Genomic DNA, 18,466 nt, shown 5'->3' with positions numbered 1-18,466 from the left:
GGCAATCTATGCTAAACAAGGAAAAAGTTGGGGCTTTTACTTTGTGGTGGGGGCATGTAGTTTTCTTGTGAAGTTAATTGAAAATATAGTTAGCATTTTACACACTAGTTTAGTTTGTTCCTCCAAAGCTTAGTAGTCTAAACTTTAGTCTGCTCTCTGGAGGCTTCTACATCTTCACCCCAAGTCAAAAATATAAATGAGTGCTGTAACCCTCTTTACCAGACATAAGGGTGCAGGCCATCCCCTCATCTTGCCCTCTGCAAGAAAGCGAATCACCTCGTGAAAAGTCTAAAGTCAAGAGTCATACAACCATGTCGTGATAAAAATAAAAGTTTTAAATGCATCAATAAAAAACACCAGGTTCAGTAAACATAATCTTTTACCAAATCAGGTGCATTACAATATCGCAGTTAACAAAAGGATAAAACTCCTTGAGGAAATCTACAAATGGCATTATGGACAGATCCACAACATTAACAACTCACAACTGGGTACAGACATCTACAAAGTGTACCATACACATTAACCCAGTGTGTCAGAATCTGAAGACAAACGTTGCCATTTAAAAAGAAAAAAATAAAATAAAATAGACACTTGATAAATGAGAGCATTAGTAACACCGGAGACTGGATAGTTGAAAAGTCAGTTTGACATATATTAACAGTACATGAACTAGTCAGATTTATTAAGTTACACACATCATCCAGCCTTAGTAGCCCTACTCTGCAGTGTCCTTGTGCTCAACTTAATTTTAGTCACCAATAGACAAAAAGGTAATGATATGACATGGGCTATAAAACAATGTTTAAAAAATCCAATCCCTGCTAAATACATGGGGAAGGACATACCCTGACATTACCAGCTCAGAACTACCAGAAATCTCATCACCTTGTCATGTTTTAAGTTGACCAGCCAACTTTAAGCCATTAAAAATGCAGGTTAAATCATCTCAGTGGGAGAAAGGAGAAAAATACAGTACTATTTTAAAGAGAAGATAAAGTTTAGGAGGGCAGTGGGAGTCAGTCTATGAGTTGTGGATCTAGTAATCCGTTGGTTCGTCACCCTCTTCGTTCAGCAAACAGGTGCGGATCAGGGCCTCGGTCACACCGTACGGATCACAGTTGGCAGACGGGCGGCGGTCTTCGAAGTAGCCCTTCTTCTCCTGGCCGACATTGCGAGGGATGCGGATGCTGGCGCCGCGGTTGGCAACACCTGCGGAGAATTCGTGGATGTTTGAAGTTTCATGATGGCCAGTGAGACGACGGGCGTTGTCGAGCCCCCCTTTGGGGTCATAGGTACGAATATGGTAGCGGTGCCTCTTCCCAAGCTTCTCAATGGACTCCTCAATGGCTCTGAAAGCAGAGGTTCCATGAGACATGGTCAGAAATGGAAACACACTTTACTGGCAGAACATGAGAAAAGGCTGCGAAGCTTTCACTCACTTCAGCCCACCATCCTCCCTCATCTCTTTTGTGCTGAAGTTAGTATGGCAGCCGGCACCGTTCCAGTTTCCTGGGATGGGCTTGGGGTCAAAAGAGGCAACGACGCCAAAATCTTCACAGACACGGTGCAGGATGAAGCGTGCCGCCCACAGATGATCACCCATGTCGATCCCCTCACAAGGGCCGACCTGGAACTCCCACTAAAAACAAAAAAATACAGAAAACAGTTGATCATCACGAGTAACACTTGAATGACTCATACAAAAAAAAAAAAAAAAAAAAAAGTTTCCTATCCAAACATTATTATTACCTGAGCAGGCATCACTTCGGCATTTGTTCCACAAATGTTGACACCAGCATACAGACACGCCCTGTAATGAGCCTCTACGATATCTCTGCCATAGGCTTTGTCGGCTCCCACGCCGCAGTAGTAAGGACCTGCAAGGATGCGAAAAGTGTTAAAACCACCCGACAACATTCTACTCCTCCATGCAGAAGTCACGTTACTCAAAGAGCCTCAGCTGCTCACCTTGAGGTCCAGGGAAACCATTAGATGGCCAGCCAAATGGGTGTCCGTCGGTGCCCAGGATGGTGTACTCCTGCTCCATGCCAAACCAGGGATGCTGGTCCGCCACCATATCCATCACCTTGTTACATGTGATCCGAAGGTTGGTCTCTGCAAAGGGAGAAAAAGATTTAGATTTAGAAGTGATTCAAGCATCGTTTCACTACAAAAGTGAAGCGCCCTAAACTATATATAAAAAATTAAAATGGGGCAAGTTTGTACAAACTGAACCACTAAAACTGTAAAATGATCCATGTTAGATTCAATTTCCATTTTTGACCATTTGTCATGTGGCCATTTAGTTTATTCAGTCATTTCTTTTACAGTTTTAAGCTTCTTTGCATGAGAATGAACGGGTGCAAGAGACAGAATTTGTCCAGAGGTGCTTGAGCACCTCTGTTATAAAGAGTGTGTACCTGCAGCTGTGTGCCATATTTACTTGGTGTGTTTGAATTTCTCGATAAGCTGGTCAGACGGTGGCTCACTCGTCAGAACGTGATCCTTTAATTAAAAAAATTCTAATGGAGGTAGAGCAAAATTCTTTCCAGGTGTCTAGAACCAAGAGCTCTTTGTTTTCCACCAGCCCACAAAATTGAGATCAGATCAGTCAAATCAGTGCCTTTTGTTTAATAGGACCAACTGCTAACAGAAATGCAGCATACTGAAAATGTATTTAGCTTCCAGAGTTTCATTATTCCTACCCTAAGGCTGTTACCAAATCGTCACATTACTATAAAATAGTCACAAAATTGTACAGAAACAAAGCTGCTGGGTTTACCGGAAGGTTTGCGGTTGTATTTCATGACTTCACACAGGACCAGCTTGTTGGGGTCTTTGCGGAATGGGTCACGAAACATGGCTGCAGGAATTAGATACATGTCGCTGTTGGAGCCCTCAGACTGGTAGGTACTGGAGCCATCAAAGTTCCACTCAGGGAGATCTGCAGAGAGATGAAGAGAGCAGCCACGTTACACTGCAGCCGAGCTTACGGGGTAACATTACTGTTTGAGGAAGATCCAAGAGGCTGCTGCTTACCTTCGATGCTTTTAGGCTCAGAATCAAGAGTCCTGGTTTTGCATCGGAGCCCCTCTCCAGTTCCATCAATCCAAATGTACATGGCTTGGACTCGATCGCCCTGAGGAAGCTCCATGTACTGATTTTTGACAGCTTTACTCAAGCTGGCACTGGTGGACACGGCCATCTTTGCTGATCCTATAACACACCTGAGAATGGGAGCAAAGGAGAGAAGGGCAGCTGTGAGACCGCGGTTTGTACCGGATCACATGTTGCATAACAGCGTTTGGGGTGGGGGGCGGTGTGGGGGTCGCAAAACTGCACCATTGTGCTGTCTTCCAGAAGGGGGAGGGGAGAGAAAAACAAGTTGATGTAAAAAAAAAAAAACCCGCATTTCCAGTTTGATCCCCTTTCCTTTCTTCGGAAGCAGAAGAGAAGAAGACTCTCCACGGTGAATGCTGACTATTAAGATTCAATTTAACGACCGAGACTGAACTGACAAAGGATGACTCATGGAAAAAAACAAACACAAACCCCCGCCCCACCAAAAAAAAACAGACAAAAAAAAAAAAAAAAAACACACACACACCACAGGCAAACATACAGTGTGAAAACTACTTGAGCTAAACTCATCCCCTTTTTACGTTTTAGTTGCGATCATCATGGTAACAAGAGGTGACTGAAAGACAGGCTGCATTGCATCATTTGCTTCCTATTTCTGAAGTACAACGTACGCCTAAAAAAACAACCCCAAAACATACACAATTACAGCATTGTACACGAAAAACAGACTAATTTACAAGCCGCTGCCACTGGAGAAACATAAAAGCCCATTTTACACTTTAAGGAAAGAAATCAATGAATGAAGTCAGCAACAATGAAAAGTCTGGTACAATGAGTACAAGCTGCTCTCCTGTTCCGTCTGATCAAGTTAAACTGAGAAACAGTAGAGAAAAAGTAGTTAAGTTACCTGGGGAAAGAAGAAAATTGAAATAAAAACTAAAGGACTGACAGCTCCAGTGTCTCGTTCTGTGCTGTTTCGCTAGTGGATCTCTCATTCTCCGGTACCGATCCCTCCAAGTCAGCGGCATTTATAAGACCAGGAACTGGGACGGCGCGTCTTTGATTGGTCGGAGAGAAACAGTGCGTTCACTCAAAGGTGATGAAGGCGCAATGCAGGCTGGCCATTGGATATCCGCAACGCCCCCGAGCAAAGCTGAATCCCACGTGCTACCATCTTTCCCCTCTGTCTGTGAACGTGTCGTTAGTAAAAAAAAAAACAACAACAACCGTAAACTGATTAATTTGAAATAAAACAAGTAAAAAGAAATAAGGACTCTGGCATGCTGGCTGGTCACTTCACAAAATATGTGCTTCGGTGTCGCAGACGGACACGAGGCGTGGAGGACAAGATGTGCAGCACGAGACTCAGCACGAACCACCGGCTACTTGACTCCAAGACGCCACCGTGTGGTTGTGTTCAGTTGCAGGTTGCATTGGTTTTAATGGACGATTGTGTAACCTCAAGAGAAATCTGGTACTACTAGCTTTTGAACCTACTATGTGAGAAAACATACTCTGCATCACTGTTTTATGCAGCACTGTAGAAGCTGTGTGTGTGAAAAACAATGCACACACTGCAGGGCTCCCCGAGGAATTAAGAGGGTCAGAAGCAGCCAGGTGCTGCTACTCAAAATGCAAATGATTAAGGGATCACCAGCAAGAGTGATCCCCCCTTTAAAAGCAGAGGTTTGGATAGTTTACTGGGCTGGAGCATTACGGTTTGTGTAAACACAATGAAAAGGACGGAGGAAGTCATGATTTCTGAGAGGTAAATGTTGGTGCTCATTATTCTGGCAAGGGTTATGAGGCCACTTCTAAACAATTGGTGTCCGTCATTCTACAGCGAGAACATGTTATTCAAGTGGAAAAAAAATTCAAGACAATTCACAATCTTCCCATTAGTGGACTTAGCAGCAGGTTCACAACAAGATCAGAGCTCAGAGAATTTGCAAAAAAACGAGCTACATCCCAGACAATACAGGGCTTGCTTTCTTTTTTCACATCAGTGTACATCTTTTTATTTATCACGTTTAACTTTTAACACCAAAAGAAGTTTGAATGAATATGAAGTTGTATTAACCAAACTGGGCTTTCATTTCCAAGGAATGGATGGAGAGGGTAGGAAAAATGTAGCATTAGTTAAAGCTAGCTCCTCACTCTTTTCAACGATTTGTTTCAAAATGCGTAACTCTGAATATTTGTGTGACTAAACGTGGTCGTGCATCCTCTGCCTTTAACATAACGTGCCTTTTCACAGAAGATGTCCCTCATTTGGAAAGTGTTCTGTTTATCACCTGGTCTGAAATTACCCACTGGTGCTTGACTGGGATGAGTGTATTTGAAGGTTGCTGCATTTCATTATCATCATTTCATTCCAATTCTGTCAGAATGAATATCACAGATATCGTATCCTCACAGGTTTGTTGAAACAAGCTGTAGGACTAAAACTAAAAGGTACTTTATTGTCAATTATTCTACTAAACAATGAAAATGCACTTAATTTCCTTCTATTATTTCTGCAAACATCCCCAAATTCCAAAACACCAAGTTTGCAGTGATATAAAACTGGCAAGTTTTCACATTGTAGAAACCGAAATTCATAGATTCTCACAGCTATCGATTTGTTTTGCATATAGAGCAGCAGGTTTGCTGTAACGGTTACAAGCATTAAATTTGTGTTTTCATGCAAAGGGTTTTGATAATTTTATAATGATATATTGGGTTATTTTTGATACTTACCTGTGTTTAAAAACGAACTTTTATTTTGATATGCAACCTCAATGTGCGTGCGTGTGACGTAACACCCTTACGTGGCTAGCAAAACACCGGGACATTAGCGCGCCAAAGTATCAGCCACGGAAGACAAGCTGTCATAAAAGTCATCAATAAGGACGTTGACACACAACTTCATGAAAAGGACCAAAGACACCAAGGACATTACTGTCTCTCATTTCATGCACGCAGCCAACGAGTTTTCACGGTTTTGTGAGGTTTCCAAAGATTGCCTTAGAGAATAAACCCGTAAAAGAAAACCTGCGTCTCGTTGTGTATTGAGAGGAGTAACAGTGAAAACTCGGGACTGTTCATCGACGTCGGAGGTGAAGCCATCCCAAGACGAGCGAAGCAAGATCACGCAGCAAGCTCGTGTCCAGTGTGCATCGCAGCCGTTGTTCTCAAGATCGTCGATCACGCGCTCTGGTCGTGGGCATGGAACGCTGCAGCGGTCGTGGCGAGGATATGCAGATAAGTGGAATGCACACATGAACACGCGAATAGACTGTGGAAAAGACGACACGAACTGAATCAAAGACTGTCTCAAGGGAAAGCCAGAAGGACACTGACAAAAGTGGATTAGAAGAGCCTTTGCAAGAAACGACTTCTCAAGTATTCAGTTAAAGGTTTAATGGCATTTACATTCATTCGTTTGAGTGAAAGTACTTAATACGGAATACCTTACCTGCCATTTAAAGTGTATTTTTGGTAATTAACATTGAAGCTTATTTGCCTTCTGATATTTAAGTTCATGCTATATTTTGGGTTTATATTTGCATTTTGAGCTATATTAGTACATTATTAGTTAGAAGTACAGTGAAGAGTATTTTGAATTATTTAAGTATTTACATTTTAATTTAAAGCATTTTGTTTTGAGAGTGAAAGCACTTTATACGGAATACCTTACCTGCCATTTTAAAGTGTATTTTTGGTAATTAACATTGAAGCTTATTTGCCTTCTGATATTTAAGTTTATTCTATATTTTGGGTTTATATTTGCATTTTAAGCTACATTGGTACTTTATTAGTTTGAAGTACAGTGAAGAGTATTTTGAATTATTTAAGTACTTCAGCATACATTATTTCATTTCAGCTTTAAGACACTAGACATATCAGAGTAGATTTTAACCACTTAATCTAAGCTTTATTTACATTCACATATTGCAGCATTACAGCTAGTGTTAATACATTCTTTATTTACACCAAGTATTTGAGTTCACAATTCAGTTTACATTTACTACAGTTTTGCTATGGCAGAGTCCTTTGAGTCAACACTCCAGGTAGGGCAAGTTGATGATGGAAGTGAAGTCCCTGAACGTCCTCCTGAAGATTATGCGGGCAATGTTGAATCCCAGCCAGCAGAAGAACAGCCGCAGAGACACAGCGAGCGAACCCGTACCCTGACAGAGAAGGGAAAAGCTATGCAAGAAGATAAAATTAAAACACTTACACAAAGATTCAATTACACTTACAACAAATGGAGAACACATGTAAAACTCTCCAAGAAGTCACTATCACAAACCACGGAACCCTTCTCAGAGTGTCTACTTCAAGATATTCTGCATGATGTCAAGGGCCTTTCAGGAGACGTCCAGCGTGTCTATGAAGACCTGCGCAGAGTCTCAACTCCAGACCAAGACACACGACGAAGAGTAGATATCTGCACACAAGTTTCTGACTTCATTGTTGCCAAAGCCACAGCTTACCTGGATGGGAACACCCACATGAAGATGAGCCAGATTGGCCGGAAGCTGGTTCTCTTTGGAACTCCACTTTGAGTGAATTGGATTCTGTCACTTCTATTCTGAAGAGTCCCTCAGAGCGTTCAAATGCATCCTCCATAAAGCACCAAGAAGCTGTCGCAGAGGCTGCAGCAAGCCAAGCTGTTCTGAAAGTGTTGGAAGAACAACAAAGAGAACAATTGGAATTGCGGCATCTGGAAGCAGAAGCAAACAGGAGGATAGCAGCTCAAGACATAGCAGACATGAAGCGACGCCAACAGAAAGAACAAGAAGAAATTCAGTGGAGGATTGAAAGAGAAGAAGAGGCAGCTGAAATCAAAGCCAAGCTTGAAGAAAAACGACTAAAGATAAAAAAATCTAGAAACAATGAAAGAGTTCAATGCTGCGCAAGCAAAATGTCAAGTGTACAAGCAAGGGCTAAATATCCATGAAGAGCCACAAGATGTCCTGACAGCAGATCGTAAGCCATCACTTCCTGTGAGAGGTCTTCAGGCGTCTGCACCTCAAGCTTCGCAACCAACAGCTACGTCAGCTAATCCAACCACACTAGAGCTCGTTAAAATGCTTTCGGATGCAATGAGTGCGAATCGTATATCTATTCCAGAACCTGCAATATTCACAGGTGATCCGTTAAAGTACAGCGACTGGAAGTTGTCATTTCAAACGTTGATCGACCAGAAAAACATCAGGGAGAGGGAGAAGCTATACTACCTTCGCAGGTATGTGAGCGGACAAGCCAAGAATGCACTCGATGGTTACTTCCTTCTCGGAACCGAGTCAGCCTATGCTGCTGCATGGGAACTTTTGGAGGAGAGATATGGAAGCCCTTTTACAGTCGCTAAAGCGTACAGAGATAAGCTTCACGCATGGCCCAGGATTGGAGCCAAAGACAACATTGAGCTCAGAGAGTTTGCCGTCTTTCTTCGCAGTTGTGAAGCTGCCATGCTACATGTCAAGGCACTGGAGATCTTGAACGACTGCAACGAAAACAGGAAGATTCTTGCAAAGTTACCAGACTGGCTTACAGCTGGATGGAACTGGAAAGTCATGGAAATGGAGGAGGAAAACGGCAAGTTCCCAAGCTTCAGTCAGTTTGTAAAGTTCCTCTCAAGAGAAGCAAAGATCGCCTGTAACCCAGTTACATCCCTGCATTCGCTTAAGCAAGTTGAAGCTGAAAGGGCAAATCAACCAGCAAGCAACAAGCAGAAGCAGTTGAATGTTAACGCAAAGACTCTTAACTACAAGTTCCAATGAGCAGGCTGCCAAAACATGTCTGTTCTGCAAGAAAACCGGCCACACCTTGCATGTATGCAGAAAGCTCTTGGAGAAAGAAGTATCAGACAGAGTGAAGTTCATTCAAAGTGAAAGGCTGTGTTTCGGTTGTCTTGAAGAAGGCCATCTCTCTAAGACCTGCAGCAATAGGAGTGTGTGTGGCACTTGCAAGAAGCGTCACCCCACTTGCCTGCATGAAGAAAGAGACAAAGGAGAGCGAAAGACACCACAAGTCCAATACAGTCAAGACAAGTCAAGCTACCAAAATAAAGAAAAGAATAAGGAAAGGACTGAAGCTGAGCAGGATAAAGTAGCAGTCGTTGCCTCTACTTCACACAGAGTTATTCAACGTGAACCTGCTGTGTAAACAACTGCAATAGTTCCTGTCTGGCTCTCATCTGCCACTCAACCAACAGAAGAGGTGCTCCTTTACGCCCTGCTGGACTCACAGAGTGATACAACCTTTGTACTCAGCGACGTTGCAGATGCTCTAGATGCAGAGAAAGACCAGGTCAAGCTAAAGCTCTCAACTATGACTTCAACCACAGTAATACAGTCTCAAAGAGTGAAGAATCTGCAGGTTCGAGGCTTCAACTCTGACAAAAGAATCACCTTACCACCATCCTACACACGTGACTTCATTCCCGCCAACAGAACTCACATCCCCACCAAAGAAACCGCTGAGGCTTGGTCCCACTTAGAGCACCTAAGAGAACACATCGCACCTCTGCAGAGCTGTGAAGTCGGTCTTCTCATTGGCTACAACTGCTCTCAAGCCTTACTCCCAAGAGAAGTCGTGGCTGGTCAAGCCAATCAGCCTTTCGCACAATGTACTGACCTGGGGTGGAGTATCGTAGGCCATGGGAATTCCAGTGTAGAGTTTGAAGACGCCATCGGCATCAGTCATCGCATAGTTGCCATGCAAGTCACACCAGACATCCATTCCTCTGTCAACCTGAAGGCTGCAGTTCATTACGTGAACAGATGCAAAGTCAAAGAAATCACTCCTTCAGACATCATCAAGATCCTCGAGTCAGACTTCCCAGAAAGTGCTGGAGAAGAAGATCCCATTTCTCAAGATGACCTCAAGTTCATTTCCATGATGAGAGAAAACGTATCTCAAAGAGACGATGGTCACCTCGAAATGCCATTGCCATTCAAGGAGGAGAAACCTAAACTACCTGACAACAGGATATGTGCAGAGCACCGCTTGAAATGTCTTGAAAGGAAACTAAGAAAGAACAAAACATACTACAAAGACTATGTGAAGTTTATGAACGACATCCTCTCCCGTGGTGACGCAGAAAGAATCCCTGATAAAGAAGTTGGAAGCGGACCGGCTTGGTATATTCCACATCACGGGAGTCTACCATCCCCAGAAACCTGGGAAAATCCGGATCGTTTTCGACTGTTCTGCCAAGTTTCAAGGACAGTGTCTCAATGACCACCTACTCACCGGACCCGACCTCACGAACACACTGGTGGGTGTCCTCTGCCGATTCCGAAACGATCAAGTCGCGGTCATTTGTGACATCGAACGGATGTTTCACCAGTTCTACGTGAAAGCCGAAGACCAAGATTACTTACGATTCCTATGGTGGGAGAGTGGCAACTTGGAATCTACACCATCAACCTACCGTATGAAGGTCCACCTGTTTGGAGCGGCCTCGTCCCCCGGCTGTGCCAACTTTGGCCTGAAGCACTTGGCAGCTCGAGGGCAAGGACAGTATGGAAAAGATACCGTCCGCTTCATCCAGAGGAACTTCTATGTAGACGATGGGCTTGTAAGTGTTCCCACAGAACAAGAAGCCATTCACCTGGTCAAGAAAGCCAGAGAGCTTTGTAGCACTGGCAAGCTCAGACTTCACAAGTTTGTCTCAAACAACGACAATGTGATGATGTCCATCCCAGAGGAAGACCGTGCCGCAATCAAAGATCAAGACCTAGCTCTCAGTCTACCACACATGGAGAGAGCTCTTGGAGTAGAATGGTGTGTTACATCCGATTCCTTCAAGTTCAGAGTTCAAGTCAAGTCAAATCCATCTACAAGAAGAGGCGTGCTCTCCACGGTAGCCTCCATGTACGATCCGTTAGGATTCATGGCCCCCTTCGTTGTCCTTGGCAAGCAAGTTCTCCAGCAGATGTGCAGAGAGAAGATCGGCTGGGACGAAGAACTCCCAGAAAGCCTGAGACCTCAATGGGAGTCCTGGATCAAAGACCTACCTAATCTATCTGACATGGAAATAAAGAGATGCTACTTACCTTCACATTTCGGACCTGTGAAAAGATATGAACTCCACCACTTTTGTGACGCGAGCACCACAGGATATGGTGTATGTACTTACCTGCGAGCTGTGAGCGAGTCCTACGAAGTTCATTGTAGCCTAGTGATGGGAAAATCCAGAGTCTCCCCCACAAAGGTTACAACGATACCGAGATTGGAACTCTCAGCAGCCGCAGTTGCAGTCAGAGTCAGCAACATGCTCCGAAACGAGCTGGAGCTCCAAGATCCAAAGGAGTACTTCTGGACAGATTGCACTGTAGTTCTCGGCTACATTAACAACAACGCCAGGAGATTCCACGTGTTTGTAGCCAACAGAATACAGAGAATCAAGTCAAGCACAAACCCTGACCAGTGGGCTCACGTTTCATCCGAGGACAATCCAGCAGACCAAGCCTCGCGAGGGTTGACAGCAGAGCAGCCCAAGAGCTCAAATTGGTTCTCTGGTCCTGAGTTTCTATGGCAGCAAGAACTACCGCACAGAGAAAGCAAGGTGGGAGAAGTTAAAGATGATGATCCTGAACTTCGCAAGGCCACAGTGCTAAACACAAAGGCAAAGGAAGACAGGTCATTGTTGGACCGCCTTGAGAAGTTCTCTGATTGGTCAAGGGTGGTACAAGCAGTTGCTAGACTGAAGAGACTGATCCAAGAACACAAAGGTGTCAAAGAGAGAACCAATGAGAATACAAGTCTAGAGGAAAGAAAGGAAGCAGAACTTACCATTGTCAAACTGGTTCAAGAAGAAGCATTCTCCGTTGAGATGAAGGACCGGAAAGAAAAAGGAGATCTAACAAAGACAAAACACAACAAACTCTTCAAGTTGAATCCGATGTTGGATAAAGATGGAGTCCTGAGAGTGGGCGGACGCTTAAGTCAAGCCGCGTTAGACCCACGCGTAAGGCACCCAGCCATAATTCCAAGTAACACTCACATGGCCAGCCTGCTGATCAAACACTTCCATGAGCGAGTTCATCGTCAGGGACGCGGAATGACCTTGAACGAACTGCGAGCCAATGGATGGTCGATCTTGGGAAGCAGCAGCGCGGTGTCGTCTCACATTTACAAGTGTGTGAAGTGTCGGAAATACAGAAGACAAACAGGAGAACAAAAAATGAGTGACTTACCTTCAGACCGGATGGAAACAGCTCCTCCATTCACATATGCCGGCATAGACTGCTTTGGGCCTTTTTATGTAAAAGAAGGAAGAAAAGAGATGAAAAGATACGGTCTACTACTTACCTGTCTATGCTCACGAGCCATTCACGTTGAAATGCTTGACGACATGACAACTGACGCATTCATCAACGCACTAAGAGTATTCATTGCCATCAGAGGTAGTGTTCGTCAACTTAGAAGTGACCAAGGCACCAATTTTGTTGGAGCAAGAAGAGACTTTGCAGAACTCATGAAAGGAATGAGTGGAGAAAGAGTCAAAGCCTTCGGCTGTGAATTCGTTATGAATCCCCCAGCAGCAAGTCACATGGGCGGCATCTGGGAAAGACAAATCAGAACTGTAAGGAGCGTTCTCACAGCTATTCTCGATAAGTCAGCACAAAGACTAGATGGCTCCTCTCTGAGAACCTTGTTCTACGAGGTGATGGCGATTGTCAATAGCAGACCACTCACCGTTGAGAACCTGAATGATCCATCCGCTCCTGAACCTTTGACTCCGAACCACATTTTAACAATGAAGTCCACAGTCATTCTTCCTCCACCAGGACAGTTCGTAAAGGAAGATCTGTACCTACAAAAGAGATGGCGCAAAGTTCAGTACTTGGCGAATGAATTCTGGATTCGGTGGAGAAAGGAATACCTACTGAGTTTACAACAAAGAGAGAAATGGCAGAAGAATAGAAGAAATCTGATGGTGAATGACATCGTGCTCCTGAAGGATGATGAAACCCCCCACAGCGAGTGGAAGTTGGCCAGAGTCTACAAAGTCTTCCCATCATCTGACTCCAGGGTGAGAAAGGTCAAATTACTAGTTAGCAACACGACATATGACACAAAGGGTAAACCTGAAGTTAAGACAGCCTTACTTGATAGACCTATACAGAAGGTCATCACATTACTTGAGGCAGAGTAGAGTGTGTAATATTTGAATGTATGGTTCATGATTGATATTTGACTTGCAATAGTTTTGTTCTAAGTTTAGTGAAATCCCACATTAAGTATGATGCGATTTGGTGGGAGTGTAACGGTTACAAGCATTAAATTTATAAGTGTTTTCATGCAAAGGGTTTTGATAATTTTATAATGATTTATTGGGTTATTTTTGATACTTACCTGTGTTTAAAAACAAACTTTTATTTTGATATGCAACCTCAATGTGCGTGCGTGTGACGTAACACCCTTACGTGGCTAGCAAAACACCGGGACATTAGCGCGCCAAAGTATCAGCCACGGAAGACAAGCTGTCATAAAAGTCATCAATAAGGACGTTGACACACAACTTCATGAAAAGGACCAAAGACACCAAGGACATTACTGTCTCTCATTTCATGCACGCAGCCAACGAGTTTTCACGGTTTTGTGAGGTTTCCAAAGATTGCCTTAGAGAATAAACCCGTAAAAGAAAACCTGCGTCTCGTCGTGTATTGAGAGGAGTAACATTTGCTCTTGTTGTTACTTGGACAAGGATGTGGAAACAGTGAATCCGTGAAATAATGTTAATAATTTTCCCCACAGACAACAAATTACCCTGCTGATTGACGAAAATCTTTTGGACAACTTTCTCAAACCCAGGACGCAGCATCCAGAACTGTGTTGCTGTTATCACTACAGGCAGAATTGATTATCCACGCTAACATGCTTCCCACTGACAAATATCTGCTAATCTCCATCCAACGCAGTGAATTGAATTGGACCTCGTGCATTTTCTCAGTTAAGAAAAAGACAAAAGTGTCTTTTGTCACGTACCAGCCAACTGGACCTGCATCTGGGATCGGTCGGAATTTTGTGTCAAAGAAACATCGAGCCTGCTGATCACGTCTTGAAATAGTTTTCTTCTGCTTAGGCAGGTCTACAGTGCCGCCTGGTGGCGTGTGAGCTCAACAGCACCAATGAAGCTGAAAAGAAAGATTCTATTGAGGGTACAAAAACTCTTGACTCCTGTGTGAAATCTGGACCTGAGAAGAGGAACTTGCCCCAGCCTGAACAAGAGAGGACAAGTAAGTTGGAAAGTTTAATTAATGGGAATGCTTCAGGATTCCTTTGGAATTCCAAAAGTAGTTGAAAGATGTTCATTCATCAAAAAATATGTATGAAACAAAATATGTGGTAAATTTATATTGTGGTAACGTTTGAACCAGACAGTGAATCTTAAGAAGAGTGTCAATTATTATTAGAACAGTATTAAATTTCTATGGTTTTCAGAAATTATAGTGAGGCACTGTTCGTTGGGGAGCTTCTTATCCAAACAAAAGCTAGCTTGGTTATGTTAGCTCATGGCTCCAGAGGTCCCGACTCATTCACCTGAGAGCTAGTTCAGCTAGCTTCTGAGCTCAAGACCAATCAACCTTCCCTTAGTTTCTTGGTCAAGCTTGTGGTTCCCTATCAGACCGGCTCCAGGCTCCCATGGCACATCTGGCCGTCCGAGAGCCTTGGCTCCTCGCTTGGCCTTACTTTTACATCTAGGGTCTGGTCAAAGAGTGTTTTTGCTCTGGAAGGTTCCTAACTGCGTGAAATGGCTGAGGAGTTTCTAAGTAGAAGCCATGATAAGAGCACTTTAAATTCTCTAAATTCTGCGGATCGGCGCTTCAGTGCTTTCTTTATTCTATCCTTTAGCATAGGAAACACTGGACGATCCTTTATGAATGATAGGAGCTAATTCTGTGTGGCTCCAACTCTCAAAGTGACGCTCTATCATATTCATCCAGTTGCACTAGAATCATGCGTAAATGTGAGAACAGGAGGGTGAATATAAATGGCCTATGAAAACAATATATTTCTTTAATTTGTAGAATGAATAGATATGGCCTATCGTGTTATACTAATACAATATGTAAGAAAAGTTAGAGAATATTTATTGAACAGCTGTAGTTACTCACTCTTAGTTAAATGTAGTCACATTCTCATTGCACTGTGGTCGTCTTTCCGTACAACCTTTTTTTTTTTTTTTTATTACTTTGTTTATTGGTATAGTTGTACAACATATACAATTTCATCATCAACAAAATATATATATAATTATTTTTATTATTATTATTTATTTATTTATTTTTTAATTATTTTTCTTTTTTTTTTTTTTTTCTCCCCTTTCCTCTTTCTCCAGTTCACAGTGTATGTCCATACACGACTACAGTTATTTTCCCTTATATTTCAACATACCACCATATAAACTCTTTTTTTTTTTTTTTTTTTTTTTACAAAGATACACAAATGACACTAGACAGTTGACGCATAGACAAACACATAAGCATACAAAAAATGGGGCAGAGAGAGAGAGAAAAAGTAAGAGATATATAGAGAGAAGGGGGGGGGGGACATGACATAAAAAAAAAAAAAAAAAAAAAAAAAAAAAAGAAAATATTTAGTGGCGTTCCCGTAGGTGTGTATGTGTATAGTGTAGGTGTTGTATTGAATAATATGTATGTGCCAGTATAGTGAGTTGGTGTGGAAGGGTATACCTAAACTTTGTGGACATCTTCATAAAAGATTTGGTAGCCTATATTATTGTTCTGTTTTCAAAATATAAGCGCATTTTATTGCACATATTGTCTGGATACATTTCCTTCCATTTTTCTGAGCAATTTCTACAAATTAATATATTTTTTTCCATTTCCAGAACACTTTCTATTGTTTTATACCATAGCTGAACCTCTGGTTGTTTACTTTGTTTCCATAGTCTTGTAATTTGCTTTAGTGCAGTAAGTCTTAGGAGATGAAAAAATTTTCGGTATATTCTTTTTATCTTATTTGGTAAGTCGATGCCTAGTATGTTTACTGGTGTTAAAGGTTGTTTAAGATCAAAAATATATGTAATAGCTCGCCTTACCTCCTCCCAAAATGATTTTATTAAAGAGCATGTAAGGAGTATATGTGTATGCGTACCTTCTTCTCCACATCCTCGCCAACAATTTATGTCAGCTCCTGAGAAATGAGCACATTGTTTAGGCACCATAAAAAATCTTTGATTAATTTTCCAGCCAAACTCCTTCCAGCATTTTGACTGAGTTGTTTTGAAATTATCTTTCCATGACTCTCTCCAGGAACTATCTGTAATATTTATAAGTAATTCATTCTCCCATTTTTCTTTTGCATTGTACTTTATTTTTGTCATTCTTTGTATTATTTTGTAGGCCTTCGCTAGACCACCTCCCTTTCTGCTTTTATTTCTATTTTCTAATAAAAAAATTAAAACATCATTTGTTTCCTTTTCAGCCTTTTGTTGAATATAGCTCCTAACCTGTAGATATTTGAAAAAGTGTTTTTGTGGTAAAGCATATTTCTCTGCAAGAGTTTGAAATGAAACTACTATGTTTTTATCAAAAACTTGTGCAAAAACGGTCAATCCTGTGTTTGCCCAAGCGTCTAAAATGCTATCATCTTTTTGTGCTTTAAAATCTGGGTCATTTCTTTAATTTGTAGAATGAATAGATATGGCCTATCGTGTTATACTAATACAATATGTAAGAAAAGTTAGAGAATATTTATTGAACAGCTGTAGTTACTCACTCTTAGTTAAATGTAGTCACATTCTCATTGCACTGTGGTCGTCTTTCCGTACAACCTTAAGAATTTCTCCTACCATCTTTCCTTAGCCTCGTAATATTTTCTAATAAAGCCAAGGAAAAGAACACAGTTTTTTCCCCCCTTTTTAAACTTTAACCATAGCGTGTACAAACTGCTCTTCACAGCTTACTAGAAAGAAAGAAAAAAAAAAGAATCACATTTCCCAAAGGTAGAATGATTCATTTTGACCATTTGAGTTTCTTTGGTATTAACATTTCAAAATACATTGAATTAATTGTGCTGTGACATTTTAGCTTTGGTAAATGTCATTTAACTGTCAGCTAAGGCTATCATCTAATGTTAACTGTCAACTCCTAATATCCTGATACCTTCAACATGAAATTTAGATTTTATTGGCCACCAAGTTGGAATGTCAGTCACAATGATTGTTTGGAGGTCGTTTTATCGTGCAGGCTAATGTCCAGTTTGTTTTTGCCCAGTGTGGAGCAGATGCTCTATTGCATGTATTTGCTGTAAAAGGAAATATTGTGCGATCAGCCCGTCAACCAGCACATACGTAATAGAATTCTCATATTTTTCACATTAATCTCCATCCAACGCAGTGAATTGAATTGGACCTCGTGCATTTTCTCAGTTAAGAAAAAGACAAAAGTGTCTTTTGTCACGTACCAGCCAACTGGACCTGCATCTGGGATCGGTCGGAATTTTGTGTCAAAGAAACATCGAGCCTGCTGATCACGTCTTGAAATAGTTTTCTTCTGCTTAGGCAGGTCTACAGTGCCGCCTGGTGGCGTGTGAGCTCAACAGCACCAATGAAGCTGAAAAGAAAGATTCTATTGAGGGTACAAAAACTCTTGACTCCTGTGTGAAATCTGGACCTGAGAAGAGGAACTTGCCCCAGCCTGAACAAGAGAGGACAAGTAAGTTGGAAAGTTTAATTAATGGGAATGCTTCAGGATTCCTTTGGAATTCCAAAAGTAGTTGAAAGATGTTCATTCATCAAAAAATATGTATGAAACAAAATATGTGGTAAATTTATATTGTGATATTAAAGTGATACTCCGGAGTAGATTCAATCTGGGGTCATTTGAACCGTGATATCCAGACAAGTAGCCCACCCGCAGTTTTTTCGATATTGGCTGAACATCAGCTGAGTTACTGAGTTATCCCGAATAGCTTCGTACAAGGGTTAATGGATCCTGGTCCGTATCTCCAAAATTACCACACTAAAATCACATGCCATGACACCAAACTTCTACAGTAGTACAAATATGGTCTGTACTCACAAAACGATGCATTTGGAAGTTTGAAAATAGTCCAGGAGTTTATTATTATCAACACAAGCCTGATAGCTTCTCTGCAGCTAAAGCTGCGTCGACGTCACTTCAGGGAGCTGGGAGCTTCAATGTAAGATGAGGGTTGATCTACTACTGTAGACAACAAAGTATATGCTATATTCTACAGGGTTTTTTTTTATGAATTTTTATGTTGTAGAGTTGTGAAATTATTTTATCAATGGAGAAATTGAGCAGCCTTGCTTTGTTGTCTACAGTAGTAGATCAACCCTCATCTTACATTGAAGCTCCCAGTTCCCTGAAGTGACGTCGACGCAGCTTTAGCT

General features: G+C 41.9%; 1 protein-coding gene and 1 long non-coding RNA gene across 3 annotated transcripts in view; one reads left to right on the top strand and one right to left on the bottom strand.

Moving 5' to 3' along the window:
• Positions 1-314: 314 nt before the first annotated feature.
• Positions 315-4,106, bottom strand: LOC142399027 (glutamine synthetase). Its single transcript, XM_075483372.1, has 7 exons — positions 3,992-4,106; positions 3,043-3,230; positions 2,786-2,947; positions 1,972-2,118; positions 1,753-1,880; positions 1,443-1,642; positions 315-1,352 (listed from the first exon to the last, which is right to left on the bottom strand). The coding sequence occupies exons 2-7, from the start codon at positions 3,206-3,208 to the stop codon at positions 1,040-1,042; spliced, it is 1,116 nt and encodes a 371-aa protein (XP_075339487.1). The 5' UTR covers positions 3,209-3,230; positions 3,992-4,106; the 3' UTR covers positions 315-1,039.
• Positions 4,107-5,847: 1,741 nt separating this feature from the next.
• Positions 5,848-18,466, top strand: part of LOC142399026 (uncharacterized) — a 28,068-nt gene continuing 15,449 nt past the window's right edge. For both annotated transcript variants that reach the window (XR_012772840.1, XR_012772839.1), the window contains exons 1-3: positions 5,848-6,482; positions 14,168-14,321; positions 17,612-17,765. This is a non-coding gene — a long non-coding RNA (uncharacterized LOC142399026). The remainder of the gene's footprint in view (positions 6,483-14,167; positions 14,322-17,611; positions 17,766-18,466) is intronic.

This window comes from Odontesthes bonariensis, chromosome 14 (assembly GCF_027942865.1).
Source record: "Odontesthes bonariensis isolate fOdoBon6 chromosome 14, fOdoBon6.hap1, whole genome shotgun sequence".
NCBI classification, from domain to species: domain Eukaryota; kingdom Metazoa; phylum Chordata; class Actinopteri; order Atheriniformes; family Atherinopsidae; genus Odontesthes; species Odontesthes bonariensis.
The sequence above is the reverse complement of the archived record's forward strand: the minus strand, read 5'-3'. Positions and strand labels throughout refer to the sequence as shown.